This window comes from Dinoponera quadriceps, unplaced genomic scaffold (assembly GCF_001313825.1).
Source record: "Dinoponera quadriceps isolate SergipeBrazil2010 unplaced genomic scaffold, ASM131382v1 scaffold587, whole genome shotgun sequence".
Lineage (NCBI taxonomy): Eukaryota > Metazoa > Arthropoda > Insecta > Hymenoptera > Formicidae > Dinoponera > Dinoponera quadriceps.
The window spans coordinates 160,381-182,219 of NW_014554777.1; the positions used below are offsets into that span (position 1 = coordinate 160,381).

The following is a 21,839-nucleotide window of genomic DNA, read 5'->3' on the forward strand; positions in this document are numbered from 1 at the left end:
CATTACTTTGTTGGGGCCAATTGACATAACTGATTGGTATTCGGCACCCACACCACCCTCAAAGGACCCTACCGAGCGTCACGAAGGGAGCTAATGTAGTTACCTACGTCTGCGCCGCGGGCTACACACGCCTCTGATGCATGGCCACGGCGTAACTCGGGCGTGCGCGCGCGCGCGCGTTCACGACGTCGAACGCGCGGAGTTAAATCACGAGTAAAGCACTCTTTCGAGAATTAATACGATTTCGGCGGAGCGGATCACGCGCCGGGACTTGATCCTCGCGCGCGCATTCGCGCGCGAGGATATCCGCAGTATCTCGTTTGGAGAGCGAGCGAGATACGTGTTCCCTCGTTTCCCACCGTCGTTTTATCGCCCACTATCTCTCCTTTTCTCCTTTTTCGCTATCTTTCAACGAGCCGGCTATTCCTGCTAATTTCAGAACGTGGCCCCGACCCTCGCGTTCTGCGCGCCCGCGTTCGGAAGACTCCCCATGTCCGCCGATTTCGTTGTCGCGAACAAACGACGCGCGAAATTTCGTGCAGGCTGAAAAATGCACGATCGGCGGTTTGCGTGCGGGCGCGCGACGTTAAAGCTCATATTCACCATCAAATATTGATAATTTCCGCACCGTGGATTTCCCATGACACGCTTACTTGTTTATCGTAATAGATCGGGAATGTATCGCGACGTGCTGTGATAATTCATTCATGCGAAATTCTTGGTGCGATTCGCGTTATTCGTGTATTATAACAAATCGTTGCGATCGAACGATCGTCGTGACTAAGTCAATCCGGGAAATTTTTCATAAACTTTCGCAGCTGACGCCGCGCGTTTTTCTCGTTACAGAATTTCTGCGCAGGAAAATGGCGTTACAGCACGGGTGTCCTGCATAACGCGCATCGGCGGCTATCGACGTGAAGGCGCACAAAGCGAGGTAGATAAACACGAGCGTAAACAACCACGTCGTAATTGCTTGAAAAGTAATATCTACCTCTCAGTTATTATGCATGTTATGCGTGTCGTGCACGTAACGAAACAAATTACACCCACTGTGTGCATCCGAAATACTCTTCCGCGCGCGAGCCGCGCGTTAAATTGTGCGTTACGCGAGTCAAGCTCGCGTTTTAGTTTTACTTTTAATCGATCTGTCAAACGAAAATGGTGCGACTCGCGGGGCTTCATAAATAAAATATACGAATGAAAACGCGATCCTTTGCGGAATGGCAATTTTAGACGCGAAATAACAGATATCTAATGGACGTTTAGAAAAAAAAAATTACTGTATTTTAAAGCTACACTTTAAAGCTTTTAAAGAAGATGTATTTCGCGTTGTCCGGGTTTCGTCAACGCGATCACTACGAACTATAACTTTCATCAAGGGTCCGTGTTTCTCTTCTCGTTCCGCGAGACCTAACCGACTATCGTATAACTCGAGACTCTTTTTTTCGCTCTTGGCTGTTTCTACTAGAGGGATGTACACGAGGAATGGGAAGTCAACTGATAAATAGTTCCTAATGCCTCCCCGTGTCGAGTTTTCCTTTCCCGTGGCACGACGTGCCGAGTACACTCACCTCCGCGAGAATTTCGGGCTCGCTTAGCTCTCTCTCTCACGGTACACGGCAAGAGAAATTCTAACTTGCCGTTAAAAGAAGCGAGGCGAAAAATTCTGCTTCATTGCGAACGGATGACATTTCCTTCCGTGAGAACGCCTACGGTGGCGTTTTCGCATTCCTTATCGCGGCGATGTTGAACCGTCGTTTCTCTAGAAAAACCCTCTTAGAAAATTCACGGAATGAAGAGGGGCGATATTTAAAGGGGCTCCTGAAATAGAGTTACGCGCGCGGTCGTACCACGTGGCCTCGTGCCTCTTGAAAATGTGAGAAAAACGTCGGGAAAATTCGCCGCAACATCTTCGGGCGCAACAGGCGGTGCGAATGTTGAGAGACTACTTACTCTGAAAAACGTACTTCGCGCGACAATGACGACTGCGATTAGCGCTTCAATTCAACTGTAAACGTTTCTCCTTTTTCCGTCTGTGTACACCCCGCTCGATGGTGCGTCCTTTTCTTTCGTTAACCGCAGCGGTTATTTATTTCGACAAAACTGGCCGAACGTTACTTCCGTTTGTCGCACCGAGACAAACACCGGGACAAATCGAGGCATTGTCGCGAAACGCGCTACAACCCCGAGAGTAGCACTGTGTTGCGCATCAATGACGCTACGTTTACACGACCCACTTTACGCCGGCTTAGTGTACCGACTTAGCGTACCTCGAGTGTTAAATGTAATACAAACTGTGATTTTGCGCCGCGACCACCAGGCCGAAATGTAATTACGTGTCCGCGCAGAAATATAATTATAAAGGCCTGTGCAAACGTAAGAGCTCGAGACCCGTTAGTCGACCCGATGTTCAAGAAGGATACGTTCAAGGCTCTTTAGATGCAAATCAATTGGGACGTGGAAGACGGCGAAGGACAAAGCGGCAGCACGTGATGTTTTTCCAGCCCTTTGCGCTCCAAGTGTCAACTTGATCCGGTTAGCTTTGAGAATTTTTGCATTTTATTCCACGCATGCCAATCTAGTTGACGGTAAAAAAAAAAAGAATTGCGGTAAATTCAAATAAAATTACAAATTACAACGGATTGTTGACAAATAGATTTGTTTCGCTTGGTTCGTTAGTATTTATGAGTAAACCGTCAGTGTCACGCAAAAATGTATGGTTCACGGAAAGATAAATTCATTTCGCGTGAATGTAATATGAATCGCAAGAAACACAAAACGCTTCGATCTATTTTTCCCATTATTTTCGATCGTAACATCGGTCGGCGCGTATTTATATAAAAAATAGAAATCACCCCGCGATATCAGTGTTTACATAAATAAAATGTTATTCTTTAAAATCAACCGATATTTATTATGTGTGCAATTTTTGCATGAAGAAGAGCGATAAAGTGGGAAATTTATAAGGTATTTAAAAGATACACCGAGAAAAATTTAGGAGATACACCGAGAAAAATACCCCATCATATCTGATTGTATAATACAATTAAAAAGTAGCAAACGAATATACATCCGATCGAGTGTAATGTCTGGTTATTTCGTCATTTCATCCGCTCAAGCCTTGCCTTTATTCGACGTCAATTACAACGGATATACAAAGAGCGACTAATTTTCCAATTAATTTTCATCGGTAACTTCATCGGATAAAGATACCCGTCGCTTGATCGGTCGATCAAAATAACAATCGGATACGTCGTTTAATAAGTTCGTCCAATGGAAATTTTTCTCAGTATATCTAAATAGACTGAGGCGTTTCTTTAAATCTCTTTTAAAGTTCTTCCTTTGTCGCTTCGAATATCTTCAGATGAAAGGAAGAATAATTCAAGCGCCTTTCCTCGATCGTTTGTATCGTCTAAACGTTCTAGCGAAGTACAATAGAGATTGACAGACTACGAGGATCGTTATTTCGAATTGTATAACGCGCGGTATAAATCGTTGCGATTTAAATTTTTTTGTATTTTTTTTTTGTATCCAATTAATCCGATGTCGAGATAGTTTCCCTTTGCGGCGCACCTGAATACAAATCGACTACCGTCCGATGACTCTTATTGCAGGACGACACGACAAAAACGTGTGTTTCAAAAGAGTATCCGATACGCGCTGCATTGCACGCATCCATTTGGCCGTGCCTGGTTTTTTTTTCTCCCCAGCATTTATTTCCGTTCACGTCGCCGGACGCGCGCACGTGACAATGTTCAACGAATACGCTAAATGCATGAGATATTTATAAATAGAAATGGAAAAAACGAATGCGTTATCATACGCCGAATATTTAGTCAATGATGCATGAATAATATCGACCGAAACAATGAAAATAAAATTTCACTCACGTCGCCCGCAGATATACAAACTGTGTATAGCCTATATACTATTACGCGAATCAGCCAATTTCATAACGAATTGTGTTACTAGCAACAATCGTGTTACGTTTCGCTATTTAGCCTCTCGAATGTTTCGCGAAGCGATAACGCATTAATCCCATCGATGTGAACTTGACATCCGACACGGGCGAAAACAAGTTTCCAGCTTCTCTGAGATTACACGTTGGCCTTTTAAAAATTAATATTATTTAATTAAATTTATACATTAATACATTCAACAGATCTTGACAATCTTCTTCCTTTCCTACACATCGCCTTATAGAGGAAATAGATAGTTCTTTTGATATAAATTATTTTACATTTGATCATAATGCAAAGGAATTAATATTCGTGGACTTCTCTCTTTATTCTTCCGTTTAATTAATAATTCGATATTTGATTGATCCTTCGACCGCATATTATAGGTCTAACTGACCTTGCGTCAAATTCAAATGGCTCTCAAACACGTATTAATTGACTCGATCTGATTCGCATTGTCTAACGGATAGAAAATAACATTGTCTAACGGATAGTAAATGACTAACGATTTTTCAGGAGTGGAGAAAACTCATAAACCACGCACTTCTCTTTGCTATAGCTCTTTAAACACAACTCACTGAGTCTATCTGACCCGTAAAACGATCGAAGGGTTAATAATTAATAATTTTGTTTACAAGTGGATGAAACCATTATCGATCACAGCAAATTTGATACATCGTCACCCGAGTGGGAAGCTAATTAATACGTCTACGAGATACGCAAAATGTAAGGCCCCGTTTGTACGATTAATCGATAATTCAGGACGCTGAGGGATCGTCAGGCTTCATTCGCGCTACTGACGATGATGATTCATTAGCGATAAAGGGCGAGTAGCGAGCGGGCGGCTATTTTTATGGTACCACTATGAAAAGCTTGCCTAATTCGGCCCGATGTCATTAACGTCTGCGATTCGGCGATAAATTATTCAAGATAATTGGATTCAGGGCGTGCATAAAATCCACTTAGTATATGGCGTCCATTCAGTAAGGGTAGTCGCAACACATGCACGTAAAAAGAGAGGGAGGGCGGGCTAATGCTCGGATAGAGATTATTTTATGCAGGTCCTCATGATGGCGTGTTGTAAATCGAGGCTACAGCGCAATCAGCCATAGATAACGCGCGGCGTTTAATAATAATAGTCGCCTAGCGAACACAACACCTAGCGAAATAATACTATTCCGAAATGCTAATCTTCCCGTAAGCTCGACGATCCTGATGCTAAAAGCGACGTAAAACGCGTGGCACCGTAACTCGAAGCAATAAGTGACGCGTTACCCTTAACATCTCTCACGCTCACTCATTAATATTGCCTGGCGTTGCATTAACGTTGTCTGGCATTCACACGCAAATTATTCCATTATCATAAATCATCGTAATCTTTATTATCTTAATTATCGATTTCAGTGTAATTTATTATTAGTTATTACGATAATGCAAAGAGTTTTTGTCGCGTGTAAAATTTAAGGTAAAATTTAAAAGTAAAATTTAAATTAAAATTATCCAATTTCGAATTAATAATTTTTACATATATACAAATAACAATAATATATACAAATAATGTTAATTTATTTTTTTGAACATTTAACAATCCGAATTGAAATTTTAATTTTATATTAACCTTGTAAATTTCATCGAACCTGAATGTCCAATGAGAATTTTGAAATATAACACTATATACAGATTATTGTTCTTCGTTGCGAAAAAATGTTTATTTATTTATTATTGTTTTCTTCCTGTTGAGACTTAAAAACAGTTTATTTCAGAGTTATTCGATATTTTTTCGATCATCAATATTCTACTTGCATTTTTATTCTTAATATCAGTAAACAGAATATATTAATTATATAACTTACTTTACTACAGATAGAGGATATGCAATATGTAAATATTGATAAATAATTGGATTATTGGATAAACACAATAATAAACTTTCTTTATTCGTAGTCCTTTTATTATATTTTTTTCTTTTTATTAGCGTTGAAAATTGTATAGGATTTTCACTCAAAGAGAGCGAAAGGAGACGTTGGCAAATTCAAAATGCAACCCAAGAAGCTTTTATTATTCAAGAGCACAATCGCATTTGCGAGACATACATTCTAAATTCCAACTTGAGTATCTCCTTATTCCCAGTAAGTTTATGAAATGCTCGTTAAAATGGGGAACTTACTTGGAGATACATGATATATCTGCTCGCGTGATGTTCTGCATTCTCTGTCCTGGTTTCCCGATCCAGCATCCTGTTCCCAGCTACTCTGTCCTGGCATTCCGGATATTCATTCTCTCGTGACACCGATATTCGCAAAAATACGATTTGATCAGAAAAATATGTGCTAATTAACGCGCGACGTACTTTCGGCAAACATATCACGGCGACAAAATATCCGACGTATTTAATTATTTATCTCAAATTTATATCTGCATCTCTAGTTACTTTAAAAAATAGATTTGTAACACTACGTATCGATATATTATTCCGCGGTAAGTAAGCGAAAAAATACGCGAAGTATGACGATTATTTGGCCAAAGGTCCGAAATATTTTAAAAGCCTTGATTGTTGCGGTCTCTCGGCCATCGCGCGAGTGTACGCATCACTGATTGGTCAACGACGACGATCACCGCGCCGATTGTTTCGGACTCTCGTCGCGTATTTGTCCGTGACCGAAAGCTACATGACGTCACGAGCCGGCGATCAAAGTGAATACTGCGGAGCATCGGTGCGTTAATTATCATCTCCATCGATTCTTAAAGTGTTGAATCGGGCTCTCGTTGCGCATCGCGTTAATTAACACGCGTTTCTCCGATCGAATCGTATCTATGCAGGTGTCAATACCAATGTCAGTGTTGGTGTCAGTATCAGTGAATATCCGGAATTCCACGCCATAGCAGCTGGGAGACACGATGCTGAATCGGGAAGCCAAGACAGCAAGCCAAGACAAGGGCAGCGATATATCTGTATTTCCAGGTACGTTAAATTATTTATTGTACAAAATGTTCCGATTTTATCGGGCGCTTTTAACGGATCTACTGAGACTCGGGTGATACTCGAAACTTAAATCGGCATTCATTGATTAATCACACGATTTGAGGTTATATCGTAGAATGTCGAATATTCAGTGGCGATATTAAGGGGCCTCTACATAAGTTTATTATTATAATGTATAAAAAGTGTCACCTTTAGTTGCGAATATCTCAGTTTCCGAATGGCCGATTGTATTTGAATTGCGCCTACGGTTACATCATTTGTAAATCTATAAGTGCGAGTTTCAATGAGTTCTTAAAAATTCTTATTTTATGCTACAATTATCTCAATAAAGAAACAACGAATCCTCGACTCCAACCTACGACCATTTCACTGATAACACGTTACAAATATCTCGTCTACGAACATTGGCATGGATTTTTCGCCGTAATATCCCGCGTTTCATCTTCGCCACCCTGTGGTACTTCGGTAGCAATTGTTTCGCCCGTTGCTCCCTTCAGTCGTTCGACGGAAAGCGAAAAGAAAGAAAAAGTCGAGCTTTACAAAGGATCCGCCTGCGAATATGCTGACCTTTAACATGGCAGATTGCATTCGTACACTTCCTTGCATAATTAAGCGAAACGCGAAACAATTTTCTGCATCGGCGAAGCGGACGCTCGTCTACGTTGCCACCCTCAGCAATTGCCTCGTACTGCGATACGCACAACGGTTTGCGCGGGCGTGCAAGTGCGCGCATATATACAAGCGAACATTTTTCATTTATTCGAATACTCTTAAATATCAAAGAGAGCACAGGTATACCGGGAAGGAAGCGAGGAGTAACGCGAAGAATCGCTGCTGCCGCTGTCGACGTCGGAATATCAGAGGCGGCGTTTCTCTCGGACGTCCATTACCCGAACGAAGTCAAAAGCGAAGGGAAGACGAGAAGAAAGCGCAACGAAAAGAAAAACGAGCGTAGAGGCAGGTGAGATAGTGGAGGAGGGGGAAGGGGACAGTACAGGAAGGGAGAGAGAGATAGAGAGGGAGGGAGAATACGTGAATTAATTAAGAGCCTCTGAGTTACCGGTGAGTAAACAAAGCCCGGCGGCCGCCGAGGTTTCCAGCGCCGAATATCCGGTCGCGGTTGCGCGTACTGGAAAGAAGAAGAACGTCGGAAGAAAGATAGCGACGGTTGAAAATGCAAGCCGTTTCGCCGACCCGCGTGTACCCCGGCTGCCGCATATGCTCGTCGCACATGCACGTTATATTCACGATACACAAACGAAGCTGCCCTGGCTGGATGGTAGCGGGAGTGGCGCATCTCTTCCGGGCTGTCTTGGGGACGAAAGAACGGCAGAGAAGAGAGGAGAGGAGAGAGACAGTCCACGAGACAGAGAGGAGGTTGAAGAATGTGCACTCAGCGTGATTGGTGCAGCACGCCGGTACATAGTGCCGGCTGTCGGCATGAAAACTCGAGAATTTTCCCGACTACTCATGTGCACACGAGAGCGAAGACACGCGTATAAACCCGGCCCCGTCTCGCGGCCTGACGTCTTAGCCATTGTGATCGAACTTCTATCGGCTTTCCTGTAGTAGATCCGTTTCCTCTCTCGCCGCTCCGCGCTCTTTCTCTTCTCTCCACCACGACGAAAAGTACGCGAGTCTCCCTGGTAGCCCGCGCTGCGGTCAAGGGAGGGTATGGAAATCTTCCGTTGAATTTTTCGCCTCACCCCGATAAGGGCCCGAAAACTTGTGATCGGATACGAAAGGCCGGTTGCGAACTCTTTTAGAATATAATGGTAATTCGAACAATAGTAATAATAATAGTAATAACAGCGTTATCGCACGCTGTCTGGATGCCTGCGGTGTGCATGTATAATTCATACATGTGATCGTTGAGTAAACGAAGCCCAGCGGGTGAGGAAACAGCATATGCTTGTAGTTGGCCTTAGCCCGAAATGAAATGAAAGTACAAGACGATAGTGAAATACGGATGATTTTACGCGTTTATAAGTTAGGAGTACAACTTATGTACTTACAACTTACAAGCTAATCGTTGTTTTGAAGTGTGGCCTTTTGGAAGGAAGGTAAGAAGGAAGGATAAGGAAAAGATGACTGGCCGAGTGAGTAATACTTTTAGTTTCATTGTTGCTTGGAACTTCTTTGAGAAAAAAAGACTCTTCTTTGAAAAACCCACAGAGAAAGAGATCATGGGAGTTTAAATCAGGACTGTTTAGGGGCCGGTTTTGTCACATTCAAAACGACGAGGAAACCGACGTGAAATTACACGCGAATCGAAAATGTCGCGCAGGAAATCCGAAGCAACATTAATAGTAAACAATAATGGAACTGAAAGCATTATTCATTCAGGCCTGTAACGAGATAACAGAGAATATGTGCCGACGAGTGATTAACAATGTCGCAGTTCGTATGCGCGAAGTTACCAAACAGAACGGCGGTCATATTGAACGTGTGCTCCACAGAGAATAAATTCCCGTGAAATGGTCTTTCCTTTACTATTTTATTTCGGATGTTCATTTCCAGTATTGTACAGCGAATAAAGTTAAGTTTTATTCACAAGGCAAACAATGGATCATGTCGCGCGCTATCCTATATGATAAGAGAACTCGGAATATCCAATAAGACGCGTTTTTCATTAATACGCGTTCATAAACTGTCGTCGAACTGCCACCCTTCTTCGCAAAGTTTCCTCGAATACCGTGAGAGCCTTGCGTTTTGTATTTGTAAAATTTGTTAACTCACACGAATAATTTGTCGGTGGCGGGAAGAAGAGAGGTTCCCACGGCGCATTAATAATGTCAATAGGTAAGAATAGCTCGCGAACGACGTGAGCTCATTCCGTTGACGGAAGCAAGTAAAGCGAGTAAAGTAGTTCGCGCGCGCGCGTCGTTGAAACGTGAAATACGCGGGAGGGTCGGCGCGGGAGATGTGTTGACAAAGGTCCTTTTAATCCCTTTGACGGGCACTGCACGTAATAAACTTTTTAATCCTTTTTATAACACTCGGTGTTATTTCGTTAAGCCGCTCTCGCAAATACATGAAATCGTAAATCAGACAGATGTCCAAATTCTGCTTGTCTTGCTATATTTGCCGAACGGCAAAGCGTATTTGCCTGTGTGCGCCCGCGCGCGTACACGCGTGTACATCGGGATTTTGCAGATTTTCCGATAGTAAATAATATTCGGCGTGTCGCAGGCTACTCGTTTATTCGCGTAGACATAAACAACAAACAGCGTAGTTGCGAGTTGTAATCTAAATCGGACTGAATAAAGTACCATCGGTATTTGCCAAAGAATAATATTTATCGAGAGATCAGACTCTCCACGTGCGCGCGTGCGCGCTGCTGTCGTCACAGAGAATCAAACGCGAAACGTACCGTGCGTTCGTCGCGTCATGGTTTTCCGTCGTTTTGCAGTCTTTTTTACGTAAAGATACCGCAGATTCCGCCAGTTTTATGTCAGCGAGAATATTATCGTGTTATATCCGTGATAAATAAAATATAATGCTACGAGAGCGCTCCGCCGACCGGGACGATATTTAACGTGAAATGAAATATTTTCACACCGCGTGGAACATATTGAAGAAGAATCGCGATTTCTGCTGATCAAGCTGAAGAAATATCTCGCGTTCCTTCACGGGGATGTAACTTACCCGATGAAAGGAAACAAGCAAACGCACTTGATTGCAAAAGGAAGCGGAGGGCAGGAACGAAGTTAATATCGGGATAACGGCGAGAGAGAAATTAATTACCAGAGTGACACACAGGAACTGAATTAAGAGTCCAGTCGATATCGTCACGCGATTCACGCGTAACGCTGTTTCTCGCGTTATTACGCGAGGGAAGGGCTCATCGCTTACGGCTTCAATGAAATTTATTCCGTCGAACGAGCACACATCCTCCACACAGGTACACGGACGAACAAACTTATTATCGGCCTTAAATGCTATCGCAATAATTAATCCCCCGCGGCGAAATGAGTCGCCGACCGTAATGCAGAACGCCGAGATCGCTCGTTCATTTACTAAATACATTCCCCTCGTTTGTCCATGTTCCACCAATCCACTCGGATTGGTCGCTCTCGCAAGACGATCCCCGATGGCGATGGACCTGCCAGGCGTGTCTCCGTATACATGCACATGCAGAACAGCTTCGTATTAACCGAGAGACAGAGAGAGAGAGAGAGAGAGTTAGCTGAGAGAACGCTCGAGATGGGCGAGAATTTCCTAAAGCAAATCCTCCGTGGCAAGCACAACAGAGGCCGAAGCGGGCATGGTGACGCGAGTTGTGTCGACGTACGTTCCCGCGAGCAGCTTGGAGTCTACGCTAGACGCATAGACGATCAGTCGCTCCGGAATATTCATCCAGGCCCTGGCGTCGACGGTGACCGGCGAGTTGTCAAAGTTAACCATGAGCGCGACGATGGATGCGTCGTGTCGTCGCACCGCACCGAGAATCTTCTTGGTGACTAGGACGATCTCGAGCTTGCCCTGCTCGATGACGGGCTTCCTCTTCAGCTGCGCCAAGGACTTGAATACTTTGTAATGCGACACAGTCGCGGTCTTCTGCGCCGCTAGATTCAGGGTCTTGTAATTGCTGTGGACCGGAAGCCAGGTCGTGGCGTTCGTGGAGAAACCGGCGCTCGTACTGTTGTCCCATTGGAAAGGCGTCCTCTCCGGGTCCCGCGATTTCAGATGATATCTGAAAACATGACGATACTAGAGTCCAGTTGAGCCGCGATTTTACGATTTTTCGGGGAAAGTTGATCGTTGCAGTGGATGCAGGTAACTTTTAAACTGCTGAAAAATCTGAAATCCTTGAATCTCCCGCTGGAAATTGGTAGAGCAGGGCGATTGTTGTGAGTAAAAAAGGCTCATTTTACTTCAAACTTATTTGCCAGATTTTTCCGTAATTGAGTAAAATTACGTAATATCAATTTTGATTTATACGAGAACTTTCGTAAAATTTTACGTGCGATCACATTCGGTGACTAATAATCAAATCTTGCAAATCAAGTTAAGACCCAATTCGACCTAAACCAAAGCGGATATAATAATAATAATAATAATAATAATTACTTATTGAACATACAATACTGGAAACTAATAATCGGGTTACAAATATATGTTAATTGCAATGCCAAAAGGTGCAGCACCAGCTTTACAGCTGTTTTCAATGCTCTCCCTTTATTCCTAAGAAAAATGAATAAAATAAAATGAAATGAAATAATGACAATGATAACACGGAATAATGAAAAAAACTGGAAGACAATAAAAAATGATAGTCCGAGCTGGATTATACTTGGCAATACACCGGATTCGGTCTTATCAGACTTTGGTTACAAGTTCCATCAATAACAGAGGAAAGAAGAGCTCGCTTTAGGGAAAAGAATCCGACGGTCAAAATGATTATTTAAACGAGTGACGGAGATTTGCAGGGAGATTCATATTAAATATACGTGTACGAATAATATATGCGGGTTTGACGTTCCGAATCTATCGTGTTACGTAAGGCGAACGATACGGGAACGTGATTCGTATTCATCGGCGGCCGCCGATAGTACCTGTCGGGGCCGGCGTTGCATCCGGCGGGATCCACCGTTTCCTCGTACGTGAACGGTCGGTCGACCATGCCGATCTCGTCGCCGTTGTAAATCACGCTCACACCGGGTAAGATCGTCGCCAACATGGAGAGCTGATCGGCCCGTTTCACGCCGAATCGCGAGGCCGCGCGGTGGTTGTCGTGATTGCCCACCACCCAGTTCGCGACGTACGCCGGATCGTTAGGTAGATGGTTCATCCAACGATCGATCAGCAGCTTGAAATCGACCGCGCTGGACTTGTTGTTGAGTTCGGCGATGAACATGAAGTTGAAGGGTACGGTCGAGCCCGATTGGTAATACTTGATAGTGAGATTGACGTCCACGTAGGCCTCGGTCAAGATCATCTTCATGTCGGCGTCCTCGGAGTGTTCGTCCAGCACTTGTCGCCACGATCGGAGAACGTTGTAAGTCTCGGGCAGATTCTTCGTGTAGATGTGATCCAGGGTGTCGTAATCGTCGTCCGGCAAGCCGGGCACGTTTATTCGGGGCTCGTCCAGGAAACGGTCGTCCTCGTACATGTGATTGATAGCGTCGATGCGGAAGCCCTCCACGCCCCGAGCCATCCAGAATTTCAGCACGTTCTTCATCTCTTGCTGCAGCACATCGCTATGGTAGTTGAGATCCGGCTGGCCTTTGTCGAATTGGTGCAGGTAATATTGTTTACGCGTTGGATTCCATTCCCAGGCGGAACCCCGGAATACACTCAGCCAGTTGTTCGGCGGTTGCCTAGTGCCGTTTACCATTTTCGGGTCGCGCCACACGTAATACTCGTCGTACGGCTTGATCCGTTGGATGCTCTTCTTGAACCACTCGTGCTCGTCCGAGCTGTGATTCGGCACAAAGTCGAGTAACACCTTCAACCCGAGACTCTTTGCCTTCGCCACGAGCTGGTCGAAATGGTCCAAGGTGCCGTAGTCCTTGTGAATGTCGGTAAAATTGGAGATGTCGTAGCCAAAGTCCGACAGCGGGCTCGGATAGATCGGTGACATCCATAACGCTTGGGCGCCGATGTCCGCGATGTGCTCGAGTTTGCTCGTGATACCGTTCAGGTCGCCTATGCCGTCGCCGTTGCTATCCTTGAAGCTCCTCGGGTAGATCTGGTACACCAGACTGTTCCTGTACCAATCTTTGTTCGGGAGCGCCGCCGAGGTCAGAGTGACCAGCGCTGCGATTGATATACACGAGCGAAACATCGTGACCGGTTCTCTCGATCGTCCGCGATACCGCTTTTATACCGATACTGATGACACTTCACGATGTCGTAGAGATCTGTGAAAAATTCATAACAACAGATACATCGTTGGAATATCGTTATTTTCTACAGATAAGCTCGACGCTGCTTCTGCTCGTTTCCGAGGATCGATTGATAATCACGCACGATAACCGACATTTTTCGCGCTTTCAGTATCGACTGATATCAAGGAGTTTTGTGTGACACGTGTGTGTATCGCTTCGTCGTGCTTTGCGTCACGGCGATAAAAAGAATAGATTACAGAATCGAGAAATGAAAAATGTCGATGTGTGTACTATGCGTCGCGTAAAAAGTTTCCGAGCGTAATTCGAGAAAGCCGCAGACGAACCGTCAGAGATTAATTGTCAGCAGCCGTATAGAAATATCTCACGATTTTCCCAGATACAGCATAGATTCCGATTAGAGTATCTAAAGTTATTCGAAAATAAGTTATTCTATTTCGATGCCAAGATTGCATTCCTATATTCACTGTCAATATTGAAAATCTGCAGTTTATGTTACGTATACTATCAATTTCCAGTAATGGTGGTGAATATCGAAACGTAGCCCAGTTGAGAATTCTATTCTTATTCCAAACATGGAATGCCTATTTTTTGTAATGCCGATTGGCTGTGAGCCGCATCTTGCTTCGTGTCACGACTATCATCGTTAGATCGAATGACAGAATATCGATTGACCGAATATCAGATTAGGAGATTAAAAAACGGGGTTATATTTGTAATGTTACTATCTGCTTAATAATACGCTTGTAGCGTATATTTGTAAAATATAATATACTTAAAGTGTTTCATATATTTTGTTTAATCGTAATGTAAAATGGAAACCGAAAAAGTCTTTGGGTATGATGAAATAGAATCTATTTATATTTTCCACTTAGAATCGTATGTTTGAAACATTATATCTCCAATCGAATACTGCATAAACTTTTCAAGTAGAATCCATAATTATTTTGGGAAATCGAATTGGATCCTGATTAGATCTCACACGGTGAAGACTTGTGTTAAAAACGGTCCACTGAAATTTTTACGTTGCTCCGACGTGGAAAATATGTTAAAAAATACACAAATATAATATTAAATTAACATATTCATTTCGTTAACACATTATTTTTTAACATGTTCATTTTGATGTGACGCAGAATTTCGGTGGACCATTTTTAACACAAAATTCTTTACTGTGCAAAAAAATTTTCTATGCGGGTACCCGTTCATTCGCGTGTACACACATTCTCACTTGTTTATACGCTAAGAAAAATAAACTAATCGGGTTTAACTTGCAAAAAAGAAAGGAATAGATCGGTTTAGGAAACCACGCTCGTTAAATTTCGCGAACTCGACAGGAAATTATGAGCAATTCGCAGCGAGAAGGTACTCGCTCGGTTCGGGCCGGCCGTTTTTGCCTGTTTTGTCCGTAAATATTTAAGAGTCTAAGTAATATCGTTCTAGAACTAACACATTGTGATATCAGCAATATTCAAGCGACTTCTCCGAGTCAGGTATATTAATCACAGTAAGGAGTCTAATGTACCGTGTGTTATGATTCGAGAGTGACGATGAGGAAACACTTTTTGCAAGAACGCTTACCACTTCTAGGATTTTGCACGTCGATTTCGAGCAATATAATCTTTTGTTTCCTCATTAAATTTTAACGTGCATGATTATATTAATATGATTATTAAGAAGAAAATAAACTTGTATATTTACATTGACTTTGTAGATTACTAACAAGGGAACCTAGGCAACCCGGAAATTCAGTAAATTTTGAACCTGTGTGCGTTTTTGAAACATTGTGTGCAAGTAGAGTAGTTCATCTGTAACGCAAAACTATTTTCTGTTTGTGCGGAATTACGGTTTGAGGAAGTAAAATCACCTCTTGAAAAAAATACAGATTTTTCTTCTTTGCTGAATAACTAACAAACAGTGAGAGATATCGAAAAATTATTTAAGCAAAAGTTGCATGTCTTTTTTGTGTCTACAAAGCCGCATATAGAAAGGTATTATATATACGATATATAACATATAATAATTGTATTTTATATTCTCCCACGAAAAAAAAAATAAAAATATTACATCACTGCACACGGAGAAAAAAAACTCAGTTCCAGCAACAGAATATAGGTACCAGATGGGAACTCGCAAAAAATGATGACAAAAAAATAAAAACTCGGCGACAAGAAGCGATATCTCTGTTACCGCAACTGAAAACACTCGTGTGAACATTCAGCTGCATTAAAACTAGGTTGAGATAACTGAAAACAATTGACCGGCTAGAAACCTACAAGAATCTTTCTATTCCTACAACCGAATTTACGTCTAGTCGGGCAACGAAAACATTCAATTAAATCAACGGAATTATTTTCCCATGTAGCCGCGATTAGGTTATTAGAAAAAAAGTAACGAGACCTCGTTAGTCCTCCAAAAGATATCGAATCGATGTTCTTCATTATATTCATAAAGATAGCAAGACACTTCGAAACCGGATAGTTTCGTCTGCAATTTTGTTTGAAAAAAAATAACATTTCGCACCCACCTATTATCATACGCTTTTGCGAAGTACGGGAGAGAAATCTCGGAGAGGTCGTTCACCATTATTATCATTCGATCTCTGCGAAATTATTCCATCGGTATACATAAAGTGTATGATACACGTAGACTTACAACGCGATAAGCTGACGCAACATTTGTTCGAGTAATCGTTACTCGAACTTGGCTCTGTGCAATCGATACTGTTCCATAAAACATCTCACGTGTGCCATAGCGCGCGTTTCATGTATCGTTCATAAGACAATTTCGCATTTCAAATTTTAGAATAATACCACGCCACAGATTTCACCCGCTCGCCGGTGGAAGCGCCTTCGGCGAAACGCTGACATGCGCCTTGCCTCGTGCATCGACGTGCACAGGAATCGATTTCGCCGCTTTAGAAATTCGCGGAATCGCACGCGGCGCGCGCGTTATTATAACTCGTTCTTAGACAGGAAGAGATTTGCAGTTTCCTGCGAAAAGTACCGACCTCATAACCGCGCGCCCGCGCCGTATAACGCCGGTTTCTGGCCGACGATAAGATTTTGCGAGCCCTCCTCCCCCTTTCCAACACGCTCGGTCGCGTTTGAAAAATGGCAAACATCCAGACCCGCACCATCTCGCGTGTGCGAGGCGTTTATGCGTGTTGGCCCCGCAACTGCTATCGCGGCCTACGCCTAATTATACAGGTGGCTCGCCGCCGCTCTCGCGCGACTTTCTTACTTTCTTAAGCGGCGCCGACGACGACGACGAGGCGAGGATCAATTTAATCTCCGCACGGGCGTCGAGCTTTCTATCGAGAATAAATTCGCCATTACCGCAAACTATATCGCGGACATCGTTGCAGAATTTTGTTTTTTTCCATCCCGCAGGCCATTTTTCATCCCGCCCGTCGCCCCTGGTCGCGCGCGCGCAGAGTATTCGAGAGCGGTATGATAATTTCGCTGCTGCCTCTCTAAAATTCAACGGCGATACCCGTGGTAAGTAAACTTCGTTCCGTAATATAATAAAGTGCCGTTATTCAACATCCTTCGCGTGGGTGTTGCATTGTGCAGGACTCGATGATAATCTCAGCACAATCGGGGAGAGAATTCCTCGAGAGGAAAAAGAGATCGCGAAGTGATGTATTTTCGTACGTCGAATGAGAATGGCGTTACTATCTTTACGACGGCCTTACAATATCAATACTCCCCCTTCGTACATTTACTCGACGCTTGAAGAGCGACGGATGAATTGAGTAGACAACGCTCCGGCTTCCATTGACGAGTCGGTGAAAAATTGATTATGCCTTGCGCGAGTATTCCACCGCATTACGGGAGGTAACACACAGACTCAGGTAATTTTACGCTTTAAGCTTGCGTGATAACTGCACAATAATTCTTCCCACGTACCTTCACGTCAAAGGATAATAACGAATAAGCAACCTGTCTTTATTCATAGAGAACGTCGAATGTTTCTCTCTATTGTAGACTTACCGAGTTTCTTTTCTATAAGTTCTATAAAGTCTTGACAAAAGTGGCCCTTTGCATCTCGATTTTCCTTCGTTCCTCACAATCGGTATTGCCGGATATTCCGGTAAAGTTCCACTCCAAAGAGGAGTGCTTGTATTTTGCGATTCTTTGACATATTCTGCAGCAATGTTCACGTTTGAAGTAAAGCGCTCGTACTTCCCTCTTCCAGCCAATAACCTTAGGAGACAGAACAGAGGTTTATCCGTGGAACAACGGAGTGCGTTGCAGCGTGATGCCTAAAGCCTACGAGGTGGTGTGATCGAAATTTCGCGCCGACACTGATAGAAAATTATGGTTATTTTCGGCGCCGAATACATTTTGTAGTAGTAGCAACATGTATGTAAGGTTATTATCACTGATATTACAGCAACATTTGCTGGAAAAATGGCTCTCCTGACTGTCTTTGCGGATAAAATCGAAAAAGGATATATGTTCGGCGCCGAAAATAACGATGATTTTCCGTCGGTGCTGCCGGCATACGGATGCGAGAAGCTTGAATCGAATAAAGATATTAAAAACGCGACGAAAATTCGCGGATGGCCGGGTAAGGGTGGGAGTGAAAAAAGTAATAAAGCGACAACGTGTAAATTGGCCGCAGATTAAAAGCGAGCGGGATCTAAAGAACACTACCGACGCAAAAAACGCGTTTCGCGGAATAATTTACAGTTACGAACGCAGCGACACAGTCGGGGAAATATTACCGTCAGCAAGAATTCTCATACGGTCGCCACCCAGCGGGGAGCTTTGTCTCCGGCTGTTATTTATTCGGGGTAATTTTCTTTCGTGGCTTATGGCCAACTTAATTCATTCATTATCCGGACGGACGCGCGATAAAGACAATTTCGCCTAGGTGATACATCATTCTCATTAGGGCCGTTATTTCCACTGTTGATTCCCGTCGACTTTCGAAATTTATCAAAATTTCTGTTTCGCCCGGCGACATTATTTATCAGCGCCGGCGGTATCAGCATCGCGTCCCCTCCGGGGAGATATTTCGACGCACAGACGCTTCGTCTTCATTCGATTAACCTTATAAAGCGCGTGCACACCTCCGACGACGGTATACGTATCAATTTACTTTCGACGCGCATACATCTGCACCGACGTGTTAACATTCGCTCGAGATCCTCACGGAGGAAACGACCCGATCAAACGACGCGCCCAGCCGGCGTTGTATAAACGGAAAACACGCGTTAATGGCGTTCCACGTTCGTGGAAATAACAATGAACGGACAGCGCGCCGAGCGCGAATTACCGAGGGGGGAATCAAAACGCAATCATTCCGGCGATCTCTTCCAAAAAAATGACAACCATTCGCGAATCGCGTTCTCTCGTGACGACCGCCAATTTCCGGCGCTCTTTCGCTCGCCGGCTCGCTCCCCTATCATATCATTCAAGCTGACCCGCGTTATCGGTGCTCGATTTGCCGTGTGCGACGCGATATTAAGCCAGTCTTCACTCGGGAAGTCCAAGAAGAAAGCCTCTTCACGGGCGATCATTTCGGAGGACCTCGCGCGACCGTTGTAACGAGGCCACCTTATGTCAGCCACCCTCGGCGCGATGGGGTAGTCAAACAAGCCCCTCGCACTTTACGGCCGTAATTAACTTCCCAGGTTATTAGCCCTCATTCGCACGGCGCTAGCGTGTTCCGAGACTCGGTCTCGCCGGCTTTTCCCGAGTCCGCCGAGTCCTCCTCTGTCCGGCTACATCGGCAAGTTTATCCCGCGAACTTTCGCGGGGGGATGCTCTCGGAAGTTGCCGTCGGGAGTGCGGATGGAAGCGCGGAAACTGACGCGTCCGCCGCCGTGGGGAGGGGAAAGGCGACAGGCGCGCTTCGCGATCGCCGGAAAAATATCCCACGTCCGTGACGGGCGTCGTCGTGCTCTCCTGAGACTGCGGATCGATCGCCGGTGTAACGCGTTTCAATTTGATTCGCGCACTCACCGCGGAATCCCGCCGACCGAGTTACACGAGCGGAAACGCACCATCCGGCCGAGATTCGCCTCTGGGATTGGGGATTAGAATAAAACGCGCGACGGTTTTATACAGTTTTCAGCCGCGACCTCGTTTGGATCTTATCGAGGACGCCGCGGGATATCTCTTTTACTTTTCTATTCCGATAGCGGCGGCATCTGTTGCGTCCGCGGACGATCGTCGACGAGGTAACGCATTCTCTTAAAATTCGTGACACTCCTTCCATTTGCAGTGCAAACTTTCGTATCTAGATTTCAGCCTCGAGGTATATCCCGCGGACCAACTTCGAGGAGAAACTCGGCTGGCTGGGTATCTTAACGTAATTTCGAGGAATCCCCCGCGTCGTATACCGCCTTACCTGTTCTTTCGGAGAAAGGTGGGGACTTTAGAGCGATTTGACGAGTCGACGATTTCTCGCGCGCGGAACTGATCGTCTAGCGCGTGTCACCGTGAAACGCAATTCCGCGATGTGTGCGCGTCGATTATTATTAAGGTAGCTGCGTCGCAGGGTGCCGTATTTTCAGCGGCGCCACTCGAGGCCGGCCGCTCATAAAAATGTGGTATTTATCAAGCAAAATTACGTTCCTATATGTTTGTTTCGTCACTCGAATAATAAATGTTTGTTTGAAACTAAATTGAAGTGGATATACAATATATTGCAAATATGAAAATATTGTTTTTACTTTTCCTATTAATGCTATTTTTATACATTTGGTTACTTTGATAGAGACGCACAGATAATAGAAAGAGATACATAAATGTTTAAATGTGTGCATATGTATATGTATTTCAAGTATTACTATTAAGTCACGAACTTACACGCTGTATTTTCAAAACAAAACGGCCAATAATTCTGAAAATTTGTATTTATGTTAGCTTTTAATATCACAGTAATTTTTCATTAAAATTCTTAGCATATAGTTTAGGAGAAATTGAAAATAGAAGTTAAAAATAAGGCATTGACCTCAAGTACTCGGTACTTAAAAAGTGTAATTTTTAGTTGCGAATTATCTCAGCTTCGGAATGAACAATATACTTATAATTGCGCCGACAATTAGGTCACATTTGTGTCTATATATAGTGCTAGTTTCAATGAATTCTTAAAAAAACTCATTTTGCGCTGCGACTACCTTACAATCGACCGGAGGTTACAAAAATTTCGCCGCTTCAGTGCATATTAATTATAGATGTAATAAATATTACGCGACCGCGTTACTCAATTGACCGAACGCGCATATTCTTTTCTGCGATAACGAGGACGCATGGCGAACAATATTATTGTTCTGCTATAAATTGCAATTTTATGCGAATTAATCGGCAAACGCGAAACAACATTTTAGAAACTGAAAGTAATACATTACGCGAATTCAATATAATACATATATTTCCGCCTAAACAAGCAATTGCGTTATTCCTATTGTCAATTTTTCGAATTACAACAGGAGCGCGCAATAGGTGCACAGTCGCGGTAATTGTCGTCGCCGAGATCAGTCGGAACGTTTTTCCGAGCCGGTATGATGACGCGCTGACGCAAACAAACTGCAAACACAATGCACTCCGCGATAACGGCATTTAAGAGCCGACGGTGTTAGCCTTTTCGCAACTCCGTGCATTGTACGTCGCGATAATGGAACGCATTACACGTCTGGAAATTCACCGCGTGAATCACGCACGTGGAGCACGCTCGGGATGGCTTAACGAATACACCGCTAAATATTTGTCGAACTCGCGAAAGTAATTCGAGAAACTCCGAGTTTAATTCCGTAATGTAATCGATATTACACGCGAACGGTGGCCCCGTAGTTCGCTCGGCGGCCGAGTTAAAGGAGTTATAGAAAGCCAAAGAGAGGGATATTTCTGATTTCCCCTCATGTCCGCTATAAAACCGGACGTGACTTTGCGACCAACTCGCCGGCTATACAGCGGACGGTTCTACGGGTCTTTAAAACTTTGCTCGCAACCGGACGGATACCTCGGCAGAGGCGCGCCGCGACGTAAGTAATTCAAAGCCGCGGATCAAGTTCTGGGAGGGGGGGGGGGG

The 21,839-nt window shown here is 43.9% G+C and overlaps 2 protein-coding genes across 4 annotated transcripts in view; one reads left to right on the forward strand and one right to left on the reverse strand.

The window, feature by feature from the left end:
• Positions 1-21,839, forward strand: part of LOC106741756 (chaoptin-like) — a 215,958-nt gene that overhangs the window by 152,286 nt on the left and 41,833 nt on the right. The window contains exon 5 of one of the 3 annotated variants that reach the window (XM_014614054.1): positions 847-934. The exons of 1 other annotated variant lie outside the window; for it this stretch is intronic. The gene's annotated coding sequence lies outside the window, so the exon portion shown is untranslated. Of the gene's footprint in view, positions 1-846; positions 935-17,267; positions 17,294-21,839 lie in introns of those variants that run through there. One more of the 3 variants, XM_014614055.1, reaches the window with a different exon arrangement.
• LOC106741757 (alpha-glucosidase-like) lies at positions 11,164-13,732 on the reverse strand. Its single transcript, XM_014614056.1, has 2 exons — positions 12,501-13,732; positions 11,164-11,638 (listed from the first exon to the last, which is right to left on the reverse strand). The coding sequence occupies exons 1-2, from the start codon at positions 13,730-13,732 to the stop codon at positions 11,164-11,166; spliced, it is 1,707 nt and encodes a 568-aa protein (XP_014469542.1).

Bases quoted from the DNA above. Each gene is read 5' to 3' on its own strand.
- LOC106741757 (XM_014614056.1), bottom strand. From the start codon at position 13,732: ATGTTTCGCTCGTGTATATCAATCGCAGCGCTGGTCACTCTGACCTCG. The intron at 11,639-12,500 runs GTACTATCGGCG...TCATGTTTTCAG, and splicing joins TGCAACGCCGGCCCCGACAG to ATATCATCTGAAATCGCGGG.